The sequence below is a fragment of the Petromyzon marinus genome, chromosome 2 (assembly GCF_048934315.1).
Source record: "Petromyzon marinus isolate PM22_M1 ecotype Great Lakes invasive population chromosome 2, UKy_Petmar_22M1.pri1.0, whole genome shotgun sequence".
Taxonomy (NCBI): domain Eukaryota; kingdom Metazoa; phylum Chordata; class Hyperoartia; order Petromyzontiformes; family Petromyzontidae; genus Petromyzon; species Petromyzon marinus.
The window spans coordinates 17,522,598-17,537,079 of record NC_133668.1 but is presented as its reverse complement, the minus strand read 5'-3'; the positions used below and the strand labels follow the sequence as shown (position 1 = coordinate 17,537,079).

At 44.4% G+C, this 14,482-nt stretch overlaps 1 protein-coding gene across 3 annotated transcripts in view; it reads left to right on the top strand.

Annotated features, from left to right (window-relative positions):
- LOC116945675 (solute carrier family 35 member F5-like) overlaps positions 1-1,640 on the top strand; it is a 56,288-nt gene extending 54,648 nt beyond the window's left edge. For all 3 annotated transcript variants that reach the window (XM_076071064.1, XM_032960216.2, XM_032960224.2), the window contains exon 13: positions 623-1,640. In XM_076071064.1, coding sequence (XP_075927179.1) covers positions 623-755 — 133 coding nt within the window. In that variant the 3' untranslated portion in view covers positions 756-1,640. The remainder of the gene's footprint in view (positions 1-622) is intronic.
- The last annotated feature ends 12,842 nt before the right edge of the window (positions 1,641-14,482 follow it).

Genomic DNA, 14,482 nt, shown 5'->3' with positions numbered 1-14,482 from the left:
ATATAGTACTGTGAATAGCTCAGATGTGTAGTCATTTCTGTGACCAGTCACTAGCAAATCACCCAGTTATTTCAATGCTAAATTCGCCTAGTTATTTCAACGCTAAATTCTCCTGTTTGATTTGTACTAAGTGCCTCGGTGAATGTGTATGCTCTGACTTCAACGTAGCTATTTCTGTAGCAGTTACAAGCGAATCACTCAGCCATTTCAATGCTAAATTCTATGCTAATCCCATTGTCAAGGGGTGCCTCTGCGGATGTGTATGCCTTAACTTTTAACATAGCTATTTCTGTGACCAGTCACAAGCTAATCATTCAGCCATTTCAATGCTAAATTTTATGCTAATTCCTTTGTCAAGGCTCTTTTTGTTCCTCTCACACAGCTTAAAAGCCGTGATCTGAACGTGGCTCTCTCACTCCAGCGCTGTCCTACCAGACAGTCTCGCCCCCTTCACCTGATGAAGGCCGCTTGTGTTGTGGCCGAAACGTCGTGAGAATATTATTGTGTTATTTCATTTTATCAATTTATTATTTTATTCTCATTCTACGTGACTTTACCGAAAGAACCAAAGAAGATAAAAAGTAAATGTTATTACATTGCCTTTTTTTTTACTAAACCACAGGCATATGCGAATATGTGGTGCCACGGCAGCGAAACCACTCCGTGGGAGCCGTACCTGCGGCGGGGGGGGGGGGCTGCAGCAACGAAGCCACCCAGCTTCCGTCACAGCGCTTCCCCCACCACCCCCCACATGAACACATGCACACACACACACCCCCACATAGAGCCCTGAGGGAAGGTCACCTGGCCAGCAGGTTTTCACCCAGAAGCCCCCTTATGGGACGAAAACTTCACGGTTTCCTGCGACCAGGGAATTGAGCGACCTCCCCCGAGGCTGGCGTGCACTGCGGCGCCGTGACCTGAGTAGTAATTACATGGTCACGATGGGGGCTGCTGAAGCCACCGCGGGTAGAAAGCATCCACACTCGACACTGGTCAGCAGGTGGGTAGGGGGGTCGGGCAGAGTAGCCAGTGACAGGAAGGCAAGGGGGGACCCTCGTCTCCGCACCACGTGTGCAGGGACCTCGCCCTGGCACCACGTGTGTTGGGGCGGTAGTGGTGGAGGATCCCTCGGCCATGCACTTGGTTAAACAATGGAGGACGGGCGTCGGAGATGGGACTAATCCGATTGGCCAAGAGCGGGAAATCCGAGACTCCGGATTGGACGAGAGGCCAGCGGGTTAGCGGCGCGTTGGCTTTGATGTAGGGGGATAAAAAGGGATGGAGATCAGGGAGCAAGGCCTCTTTTGTACGGGGTCTTCTGGAGTGAGGGACGGAGGAGTCATCGTCCCCTGCTACTCGAACGTCCGTGAGACGGGTCGCAGAGCAGCCAGGTCCCAGCAAAAGCCACGTGCAGCCTCGCCTTTCCGCGACTTCCTACACCTCGAGATCGGATCGTAAGTACTGAGGAGTGAGGTAAGACAAATGGGAATATTCCTTAGGGAAAGTGAGTAGGGAGAGACCAGGCAAATTGAGTCCTAGACCGCCGGGAGATAGGTTAGACCTGCCCTGCTGGCCCACACTGACACGGGTAGATTAACTTCAATTAATCGGAGAATAAATCGCCAGTAGACATTAAACCTTGTCGTGTTGTCTCTGCGAGTACGGAGAGGGGTGCACGGTGTTGTGAGCCTGCTCGCTGTGGTTTCCTGTGTTTGCGCACGGGTGTGTAATTTCACCCACGTGTGCATGCTTGCCGCGCACGTTAACCCGTGAACCTGCTCGCTGTGATTTCCTGTGTTTGCGCACGGGTGTGTAATTTCACCCACGTGTGCACGCTCGCCGCGCACGTTAAACCCATGAGCCTACTCGTTGGAGTGCCCTGTGTTCATGCGCCGGCGGGTATTCTACCCGCGTGGGTGCGCTCGCCACCGCGCAGCTCGTGGTTAGCGTGTGCGAAAGGTGCACAGCGGCGATCTCGCGGGGCGGTTCGTACAGCCCCTTTAAAATCATGCCTTGAGGGGCCGCTGCGAAGGGGGGGGAGTCGGAGGGCAGTGGGTCGCAGATGAGCGGGGAGACGGGGATCAGCCTCCCCGACAAATACTAATAGCCCTCATAAGCGCAGGTGACCTCTGTCATTATTTCTCTCAACCCTCTCGACGCCTTCCTGCCACCTTGCAAGCTGCCCCGTGCCAGGCTCAGGCAAAGCCCAAGGAGGCCCCATCCATCCTCTGGCCCAAGACTTGGAACAGCCCAAAATGTGCATTTTCCCAGATGGTGAAACGGTTGGGCCCTCTGCCAATTGTATGAACCGTATCACAGAGCGTTGGTGGCCAGTGCAATTTGCCAATAGGGGCTATGCTCATGTCCATTGGTAACCCTGGGCCAGTGGTGGAAATCCATCATGACTGTAGTCGGACCCAGTCGATCATTCAATATTGTCCATTGTTGACTTCCCACAAAATGGTGCTCATTTTTTTTGGATCAACTGAGGGACGAGAGGCTGAGGTGCCCGTAAAACAGATTTGAATAAACATTTAGGGTCGATTAACAGCACCACCCAGTCGTAAGTTTTTAAAACGTGCAAAATGAAGATGTACAGTACACTAGCCTTGATTGACCTCGGTAAAATCCTATTGCGGCAGCAAATGTCGTTGGTCTACCATTTACATGCAGCGCTAAGTAATTTCATAAATTTAAATGTACACTTCATATTTAAAATGTATGAAGTATTAAAGTCACTGAAATTTGCAATGGTAATATGCAGTACGTGTGAATATAATGTGCGTTGCTTAATATACACGTATAGGATGAGGATATCAGGAGAACACGCGTGCTATACTTTTGTTTCCACATGCACATTTACACGCATTGCATGGAAACCGCGTGCACCTGCAGCAGGTTAAGCATAATATTATTTCCTGCAGCCCTCCTGGCGCTTTATCCGCCTACTTCACACTTGGTGCTGGCCTCGTTAAGTCTCGTGCCTGGCTGGCATATCAGCCATGTGTAGAAAGGAGCTGCCGTGTCGCCTCGAAGCAAGTTTATTTTAAGTAACGATAACATTGTATCCACTCAAGTCAATAAAGCAATAATACATTTGCAAAGAAAAAAAAATGTTTGTTGTGATCAATGACTCGAGCCATTCGTACGACTATGGATCGTTTTATTTTTATCTGTAAGGAGAGGAAATGGAGCGAGGAAAAATTGAGTGGAAAGACCATATACGGTCATTGTATTTGATTTAAGAGTCTACGACTTAATAACAGGGAAAACTTAGAGCAATTGCATTGTTTCTCCATGCACGTTTACGCCGACACATACTGTACCTCCTTGACTTGCACCTTTTCTTTTGATAGAACGTTAGATTGTTCACAACCTGTTTAGGCTTTGTTGGCCCTCTTGATGGGAGAAGACCTCGTTCTATTTGCATTGAAGTTTGTTCATTGCAGCAACCTTAGGCTTCATCGCTAAAGCAGAGACGCAGTGCTATGCTACACCCCTGATGACCGCCGGTGCATTTTTGTGAGAATATTAATTTATGGGGAGGGAAAATTGAGTGCTTTTGTAACGAGGTCAGCACTGTTACAGTAGGCGATTTTTTTTATGTTAGCAATTACTGTAAATTAGGGTTGCATTTCAGTTGTATTTCTGCTGTGACTCTTGACTATATTTGGGATGGCTGGGATGGCATTGGGCCCACATATATCTCCTGCAGTGGGCGGGGGGGTGTTTTATTACACTGTAATAATCTGACTGCTGGTTTTCTTTAAATGTTCATGTAAATGTTTTTCTCTTTTCCCATCATTTGCATCATGCTCATTTTACACAACACACAAAGCACATATGGGCCACACTGTACCAAATATTGAGGATGACATTTGATATGTTCTTTGCATGCAACATATTTCATTATAATTTGTATGTACATGGCATATCTGCGCAATGATGATTAAATTCTATAAATGGGGAAAATGCTGAGGAGGGGCCGGGGGGGCTTGTAAAAATGGAGGGTGGACTGTTTTGTAAATAAAACGTGAGCATTTTTTGTTGCACAAAAGGGTGATGTCTTTGTACAAATGCATGTTTGAATTCTATTCAAGCTGTGCTACTGGCAATCATGCACGTACCTCCAATTATCACGGCTGGTTTGCATATCCGATTAACACGGTTGGCTACGTACAGTGCGAAAGAAGTTCAATATACAATCGTGTAATAAGTGGGGAACTCACAGCCATCACTGAACTGCATTGTGTTAGGCACCAACCCTATTTAAAATAGCTTCACATTTATATATGATTCACTGGTGCACACTCTATATGCACCACAGGGAGGGTTTGTATTCAAAACAAACCAAGTGTTTTAGTTGCCAGAGCTGGAATATGCCGAATCGAGTAGGAAATCTATTTAATTTTTTTCTAATTCCTAATTTGATTTCAATTGTGCTGGTGGTGCCACGTTATGAGATGAAGTGTAAAATTCAGCATTCTCGCAGAGCAGTGCAATCCCGATGGAAAGTAGGTGCTGAACATCCCTTCGAGTGACCTGTCTTGTCCATCCACGAGGTGGCACACATTTTCCCAGTCTGCATGGTTCATCGTATCACGTTCAAGCTCACATTTTTCCATTCTCGGGGTTGGAATTGATTTACATTTTTAGAGACAGTGCGTGTGTGGAGACAGTGCGGGTGCAGGGACAGTGCGTAGACTGGCGGTCACAAGTAATAATTACGGGGGATTGAGATGAATGGAGAGCGAGTTGTGACAGGGGGGAACCATCAAGAGAGTTCGAGAAAGGGGGCGTGGCCAGGGGCAGGGTGAGAGCCACGCCGGGGATAAAAGGAGGCGAGAGACGAGGTTCGAGGCTGCCGTGGGATCAGGGTCATCGCTGTCTTCGCACTGTCGCTGTCTTCGCACCGTCGCTGTCTTGGCATCGTCCCTGTCTTCGCGTCGTTGCTACTTGCGTGTCATCCCTGGCCAAGTTATCTGCATGAAGCGCTCTAAATAAATAATAAAGAAACCCTCGACAGTTTGTGTCGTCCGAGAGCCATTACACATCTATGTAGTGGCGGGATGTTAACTGCCTCGGCTAGTATACAGGAGGTAGTGGGTTTGATCCCGACTATGACGCATGTATATTTGGAGTTTGCAAGTTCTCCACGATTTTTCTCCTGACTCCTCCACATTTAGAATCATGTGTTTAGAGTACTGGGCTGAATTTTGACATAAAACTTTCGTGACTGCAGGAATTCATATTCTATGGTTCTTTCGGTAAAGTCACGTAGATCGAAAAAATAATAACATTCACTTTTATTATTTTATTGTTATTATTTTTTCTATCCACGTGACTTTACAGAAAGAACCATAGAATATAGTACTTGGCTGCTATACATTTCCACGTGATAAACCACTTCGTTAGGTTATCATTTGTAACCACTTCACTTCTCAAAAAGCTATATACCTCAGTGGGCCTTACCAGGTAAAATAAAAAATAGTTTATAAATATAAAATAACAAATGTATTTAACCAGCGGCCTGAGTTTGATTCCTGGTCTCGGTTAAAATCAGTGGCGAGTGATATCTGAACCCTTCCTGGTCCCCTTCTCCAACCCCGCATTGACCATAGTGGTGAAGTACGGTCAAAATAATCACCATGACCACACATGGTGTGGGGAAGCTTTCAACCAGGAGTGGATTGATATTCATATCGAAATTGAATACCGTTTATGAATGAGTCTCTGTGACTGTTAGAATGATGGGTACATTGGAATGTGAGGATAAAAGTTAGAGGAAGGGGGTGGTGAATTGGTAGGCTAGGGATGACAGGGCATTCACAGAGCTTCTAATTCCCCCCTGTCAATGCTAAATAAATAACAACGATGTGTTGTCATCCCTGGCCTGTAAGTTAAATTGGGCTTCGGACCACTAATCGCTGCGTTGTAGCAATTTAAATTCATTCTGGTGTGGCATTTTTCTAGTTGCATATTGACACAAGGAACTATACTTACGTGGTAAAGCAACTGATGTAAAAGGTCAGGAGTAGGGAGGCAACACAGGATAGATGTTGTCAGAATGGGCTCAAAAATGGAAAATAACTATTTTATGAAGATGGTGATGGAAGTGAATTTGTTATGAGTGACAGGCGGTGGGGTGGGGTGGATCAGGAGTAGTGGCAGAAGGCATGCAGGGGGTATATGGGTAAAAGTTGGGCGAGCCATTGGAGCGTGAACAAATTGCTGCCCCCTGTACTCTCGGTATGTGCTTCAATACCGCCCCGGGTATGACCACCACATCATACCATAAATGTCTCGCCCTGTCTAGCATCTGCTTGCATTTGCCAGTCGGTGCTCTAGATATATAATCTGTTGGTGTATTTATTTGTTTTTTTCCCAATGAGCATTATGTTTTCAATCCATGTGCAGCATTTCTGAATCATTGTGCAGATATTTCTGAGGAAAATATTTTTATTGCTGCCACTTTACTTTAAGGGCCATAGAGCATCCGCTTAGCAGCTCTGAAAATAATAAAATATTAACATTTGTCGGGGAACATGGCGAAGGCATAAGAGTGTGCTCTAAACGTTGTAGGTTTTGAGATTACTGTGATTTGAAAAATATTCAACATAGTTATGTATTATGTGAATGATGCAGCTGTATGTAGGGCCCATTTCACGTTTTGGTAAATGTTACTTTTCCCATGATTGTCCGTAAGATATGCTGATATGGGCTCTGTTACCGACTATGGCCCAAGTCTCCAAGGCGATGTTGTTAGGTCGTTTTTTTAGGATGCAAGTCCGGTCCATATGTTACGGAGGAAGCAATTGTGAGCTGTAGTGAAAAAAAATATTAATTTCCATTTTCCTCCCTGAAATTGTATTAAAACAGACGTGTGTCTTTGACAGTAATAACTGGACGACAGTATATTCTTGGAGAGAAGGTATAAGTAGCCATATACAGGGTGTTTGAAAGAGATGGACCCAATTTTAAAGCAATATATTTCACGATGGCAACATGTTACAACTTCAGAAAAAGTTACAAACGGTTTAATAAGTTATCAAGTTTTACTAACCATTGTATAAATCCTCTATGTGCCCTCCACCTGCTGTACGGACAACATCGAGGCGATAGTTAAATTCATCCCAAACGCCTCTCTTCTCACGTTTTCCTCTGAGGTGCGTGGTCGCGCTGTGCTCTTCCCCTTACATAAACAACAGCCCGTTTCCTCAAATTGTCGGTACCAACGACGAATGCTCTTTGACATTGGCGGATCAATGCCAAAACGCCGTTGAAACACGCCCTTTCAAGCGGTAAGAGTTTTATTCATGGGCGGTTCGTGGTTGCAGAGATATAGCGATTTCAAATCGGGTCTATTATTTTTATACACCCTGTATAACGGGTAGAGTACGTAAAATAGACGGGGTCAGAGGGCATTTTGGACAGAGATGTAAGAATTTCAGACAAAGGAGGTCATCATTTTTTGCGTGTTTTTACAAAGCTACTTTCACAGATACACAAACGACATGATGATCCAGTCGCTAGGCATGTAGATTATCTTAAAGGTGCATTGAAAACTTTGATACTCCGACTGATGCTCCTGTTGTTGTGGAGTAACTCATGCAGCCAGCCATGGCTCTAGGGTTTGGTGTTACATGTTATTTATGTAGTTTATTGTTAAAAATTCGGTCACAGTCCCTATGAGCACTGTTACATTGCATTTATGTATGGCTTTATTTTGGTGATTTCGAAAAGTTTTTTGGTTTGGCCATGTTTGTTTGTTGTAGTACGGAGTTAAACTGATGGCCTTAATCTAAGTTGTCTTGTGGTTGTTGTTGTTGTTTGACTTGCATCCCACTGGGATTTTTGCACACAACGTTTATGTACTGTGCTTTTTCAGGAATATTTTGCTGTTTTTCCTGGATTTTCTGTTTGCACAGTCACATAGTCACTTTAAGATGTTTTCTTGGTCATGTTTTTGTTTTTTGTTTGTTGCGGTTGCACCCGATTCAAGAGCCGAATGGCTCACAGGGCTATACCTAATAAATTAATCTGAAACCGAATTATGGGGGACAGTGCCGTTGTGAGCAAGGTTGGCGCCTGTGCACAATGGGGTGGCGTCACCACCAAAGCCAGCTGCCACTGCCTCCCCACTGTTGATATTTACATGCCACATGTAAATATCACACAGATTGCCTTGGCACTTCGCCCTTATTGTTGTGAATAAAATAAATAAGCAGATAATTCGCCTCCCTTCACAATATCTTTCGCTCCACATAAAAATTTACAAGTACCTGTTGCACATGTCATCGGCTACATGAGTTTTTGGAATGCATAATTTCAGCAGCATTCGTTCGACATAGCCAAACTCTGAGCTCGTTTCGAGAGTGTCTCATCAGCAGTTAGACTTGCTATGAACCAAGTCTGGTGAACTGTCAGACGTTTATAGGCAATCATCTGTTTGATATGGGTCTTAGTTTGACGCAAATCTATATAAGAGAGAATAATGTTACTCTCGTTTTGCATCGAACTAGATCCCATATCTAATATTGAGGGTTCTGTAGCGTATATCTTCTGCAATGATGATCATAATACTTTATTATTCAGTTATTATTATTTATTAAATATTACGTAAAACCACCAGTATTAATGTAATTGCACGATGCAAAAATCCACACTTTTGCCAATTTCTACATTTTCCAGTGTGAACATTTTCCTTGATAAGTATAGCCTTACAAACAAATGGGTGGTTATAATCTTTAACAGACCATAAACCAATGGCTACGAATTAGTGGTCAGGTTGCAAACCTCTGTATTTTGAAAGGTATCGAAACAAAACAACATTACTATATCAGTTCTGACACAAAGCTGAATGGAAACATGCATTGCAGTGTACAGATCTGAAGCCGAAATGTATGTTCTATGTCAAATAGAAAGGTAGAAACCATCTAAATGATAGCTGTAACTGACAGCAAGGACAAAAACCATCAGACTTTCAGCGAATGTGTCTGTAAAAACGGTTCAAACCGCAGACAGAAGAAAAGGCTCTTGTCTAACTTTGTATTTTGTCCCCCAGCTTTAGCCAAACTTTGCAACACATTACCTGCCAAGGAAGGAGCCGACGAGTCTTGAATGTTACACATCATAGCAAGATCCTTGAGTGAACGGTTAGGGTGACTTTTCTGGACATTTTCATGGGAGCACTGTGGCGTCAAGGATGGTGGGATATGGCAGTGCAATGGGCTGGTTTCTGAGCCACCACTGAGAGTGAATAATTCTCTCTCATTGAGGTGAAGTCAAAACGGTGCAAACGCTGCTATGATAACGATGTCACGGGTGTCGGCGTTTAAAATTGCGGTCTGTCATTTAATATAGGCTGGAACGATGCAAAAATAAGGTTGCATTTTGCTGTGCAATCGTATTTTTTAAGTACATGCTATATATAACTTGTGCTTTGGATTGGCATGTGATCACACAATTTTGATAAATTACGTCGAGGTTTAACATTGGAATGGGCAAGATAATTGTATTTAAATCACAGTTGCTGAGCACAAGCCCAAAGATGCGGGAATAACATTGTGACCAGCAACAAACAACACAACTGAAAGTGTAATAGATAATAGTAAACACGTTTCTTGAATTGCAACAAGGTCGGGGCTCGCAAAAGTGACAATGGGAGGGAATTCCAAAGCCGAGCAGTATGAAGAAGGAAGCACCTGCAAAACACTTATTTGGTTGGACACGGCGTGAATGAGAGAACAGTCGGTCTGGTTGACTGAATCGTCAAGATGGGTTGAAGGAATCGAGTGAAGTTCATTCGACAAAAATTGTCATGGTAGTAGCGATGGAAGAGCGATAAGGAGGTGACTGGCATCATCAGTGAGTGACTGGAGAGAATCAACGTCAGAGAAGTGTTGCCTTTCCACGGCAATGCAACTCCACAGCTCATGACCATTTTCGCCTTTTCCTGCTGGCCCCATGCAAACCAGTCCGTTTGTGAGTGCACCGATTGCGAGACTGCCTGCCAACTCTTCTCATGTTTGAGGGCAAGTACCTTCTGAGATAAACCCGCGAAATGTACTCGTAATCCCGGGAGGTCAACCGATTAATTTAAGCTCTCAACCCTCTGACCTACCATCCTCCTCCAGTCACATGCACATACGGTATTATTGTCCATGGTATTACCGCTTCTGATGAGCTTAACTCCCACTAACTCCACACGACACTGAGGGATGGGAGGGGACGAAGGAGTTTTACTTTTTGAATTAATTTGATTATATTTTTGTAAATACATTAATGTATTAGGTGATGCTGCTGCATTGGCAGTGGTGCACAATCACAATTAGCAAAAATCAACCCATTCGTCAATTACACTGTGGGCTTAATAAGTAAACATATATTATTTGGGTCTTTCAGTAACGTCACATAGATAGGTTCAAAGAAAATAACAAAAAAAATATTTACGTGACTCTACCGAAAGACCCAAAGAATATGAATTCCTGCAGTCACGAAAGCTTTAAGTCAAGATTTAAACATATATATGGGTGATGTTTCGGGCAATGGACCTTCATAGCACGGGTTTGTCTGTTACTCAATAACTACTATCATATAACTATGTATATGTTAATTTAAAAACTGGTCATCAGAAAATAAAAAATATGTAGATATATATTTCTCACCAGGCCCCATGGTATAAAGTGCCAATTTTTATTATGCACTCTACCTCTGTAGCCTATTTGTGCTGTCTATTATATATTTTTCCTTATTAAAGCCAGTGTTATTGACGAATGCGTTGGGTTTTCTTTGTCAATTTTAAAAGAGCTCAAACTCACCCAACATAACTCACCTGACAGCATTCATCACTCACTCGACTCTAACCAGACCCTCACCGCCCACCACACACCAGACAACCACTCAGCTAACACCATTCTTCACTCATCACACACCATATATCACCTCACCCATACCAGACACTCATCAGACGCAAATCACCAAACACCACACACCTGAATTCTCCTGTTCCTAACCACTCACTTGACACCACTCGCACTCGACAGACACACGAGACACTCACCCCACAGCTACATTCTTACAATGGTACTGCATATAAATAATTTATCAACAGTCACAACACACATTGTAATAGAGTGCTTTGTCCACCAGATGGTGCACTATAATTTATATAGGCATTTAGTCAAATGCAGGGCAGCCCAAACGTCAGGACACCAGAGTTAATACATTTATTTTAAAATATCACACACTTACTTAATTGATTTTAACAAATGTTCAAACTTACTGCCATTAACATTAATGCATGCATGAATTTAGTTTTGAAAATGAATTTAGGACTTATTTTTAGATCGCAGCTGCCTTCTTAAGCATACCTAACGAATTGAACTCTTTGTCTTGTCAAATAAACGTTTTTAAATGGAATCTGAAAAGAAACATGGATATTAATAATGACAATAAATAAAAACTTTACAAGATTAACAGTTAAAATGTTTTAATGCCATTGTTAAAAGGAATTAAATGATCCTGTATCCTGACTTTTGGGCAACCCTGTATATACATTTTTTTTTACCCTAGGTCACGGGTCATGGGATAGCCCATATTTAATACCGTAAGTTTCCAGGTTTGTTTCGGTCATTATGAGTCTTTATTGGTCCCTGTACGACAATAATTATTCAAGTAAATATTATGACGGAAAATTACTTTGTAAATATGTAAGATGCACACTGCCTGCCCACGTGGTGCTGGGGTAGAGTGGCTGATTTATAATTGCAAGGGTGAGAGATCAAATCCCCATTGGTGGGTTGACTCAGCCTTTCATCCCCCTGGGGTAAATAATGCGTCAAAAAGTCACGTTTATTTCCTACTCTGATGAGCACTAAGGCGGTGCTCATCTACCGTTTACAGCCCTGAGCCAGTGGAGAAGATTCCATATTCCCATGGCAAGGATCTATCCGTAGGACAATCACTTGTCACGCAACGCGAGGTCGACGCGAGCAGGGTGGGGGAACCGAGGGGGCGGCGCCACCTGAGGCCTTGCCGGGGCAGTGAGGGCCGGCCCGGAGTGGCCCACCCCTCGGACTCTCGTCCACCTGGTTCTCAGCCCCAGGCGGCTCGGCTGACTCCGAAGTGTGGCGGGGTGGGGGGGCCTGGAGGAGCACCCCCCGACCTCACCCCGGGGTTAGGGGCCGTCCATAAATGACGTCACGCATCTAAGGGGGGGGAGGAGGGTTCAGACATTTGTGACGATGTGTGACGAGGGGGGAGGGGGGGTTTGAGAAAATGTGACGTCACATCAAAATGCGCAACTTTAAATAAATATGAATTAAATAGAATTGTTATAACAACATTAATTGATTAAATTTCATGATTAACTTTTTGATTAGTTAAATTTACTAAGGTCACTTTTTATTTATTCCATGAAGGAGCATTTTGCTTCTCCATGGGAGAATGGAGAAGCATACATTTTGTACATTTTTTGAATTATTGTTATTAAACATTGATTCTAATGATTCTACCAGGGCATTTCATTCTGTGAAATGAATGTGATTGTTATAATTGTACTCTCCATTTTGCTTCGTTCTACTACAAAGTGTAAAGTATTTTTTTAAATAGTTATAATAACTTTTAATATTTTATAATTATAAGATAATTTCAATATAATATTCTGAGCATCTGCAGTTTTAGTTAGACATTGAATATTTTCATGTGAATTTTATGCTAAACTAGCTTTACTACCCGGCTTCGCCCGGGACTTGGATTCACCACGCCCGGCTGCCTTTGTCTCCCGAGTGGCGATGTTCACACACCACACCGGTTACTCGTTTGAGGCTGAGTTAACCTAGGGGAGGCCCAGGACCGGTTCAAATAATTGTCACCGGTGGTGGCCGTGAGCGGGAATCGCACTCGGGTCGCCGGGTTCATAGCGCAGCGCGCTAACCACTACACTACCGCTCCCCCCACACACACACACGCGCGCGCGTCCATAGGTAAACATACACGCGCTTGCTGCAGACACACAACTCTCAGGGTGCGTACAACAGTAAACGACTCAAATAATAAACCAATGCTGTGCGAAGAATGCCTTAGACCTGAAACACATTTGTATGGCACTTAGAGGCCGACCAAAATTCGGTTTCGGTTTAGGCGCCGAAAGTTGGCAAATGGCCTCTTTCGGCATAGTTTCGGTTTCGGCGGAAAGTCAATGTTTTACTTTCGGTCTGGTTTCGGTTTCGGCCGAAACTGATATTGACTTTCGGTCGTCGACCGAAGATCTATTTTTAGAATATAATGCCTAAAGATTTGATATTTAGCGACTCTTGCTGCAGGCTCTGAATCTTGTGTTCGGTAACTTCGGTTATATACCTTTCTGTTTCGGTCTCGGTCGAAAGTGTAGGGTGACATCACAGATGTGACGTCACAGCTCACTTGCCGTGCAAAATATATCCATTATTGCGCCCCCCCCCCAAAAAAAAAATATATACAAAAGTCTATTTTTATACTTTTTGCATGGTGTACAGTCTGGAAACTACCCACATGCCAAATTTCAAGTTTGTTGCATGTCGGGAAGTATGCTAAACATTTCGAACAGACACACATATTCACAAATTTCCCTTTTATATATAGATTTCATCTTTCCAACGCCTCCTTTTTAATACGTGTTTTCTCCTACAACATCAGAGTGCAGCGCCACATTAAATACGCACTACAATGACAATAGTTGAAAGTGATTTGAAGCATGTTTTATACTGGTAGGAAACGTAGTGGACTGGAAGCCCAACCGGGATTAATTCACAGAAGGCAGGGGATTAATTGTGTATGTCTGTGGATGTCTGTCCACGTCGGAGGGGTGGGGCTGGGTGGAGAGGGGAGGGTAGAGAGGGGCTGGGTGGGGAGGGGCTGGGTGGGGCTGGGTGGGGGGTGGGAGGGGTGGGGCTGGGTGGGGTGGGGCTGGGTGGGGAGGGGCTGGTCACCCCGTGGTGCCCTTATATGGACTGGAGGCAGGGGATTAATTGTGTATATCTGTCCACGTCGGAGGGGTGGGGCTGGGTGGAGAGGGGAGGGTAGGGAGGGGAGCGGCTGGGTGGGGAGGGGCTGGGTGGGGAGGGGAGGGTGGGGAGGGGAGGGGCTGGGTGGGGCTGGGTGGGGGGTGGGAGGGGTGGGGCTGGGTGGGGAGGGGCTGGTCACCCCGTGGTGCCCTTATATGGACTAGAAGCCCAACCAGGATTAATTCACAGGAGGCAGGGGATTATACACTGCACTTTCTGGTGCGACCTCTTTTACACTGCACTTTCTGGCGTCGTTTTATAATTCTGCTCACTTTTCATTTTGCTTTCTTCTGCGCACGACCCTAACAAGTTTGACTTAAATATCCGTACATAATTACTTCAAAATTTCCTACCAGCCCCCTCCGCAGGAATGTGTTTTCCAAAATGGAAATATGGTTTTGTGGGGGGGGGGGGGCAGAGCTTTGTGACGTCAT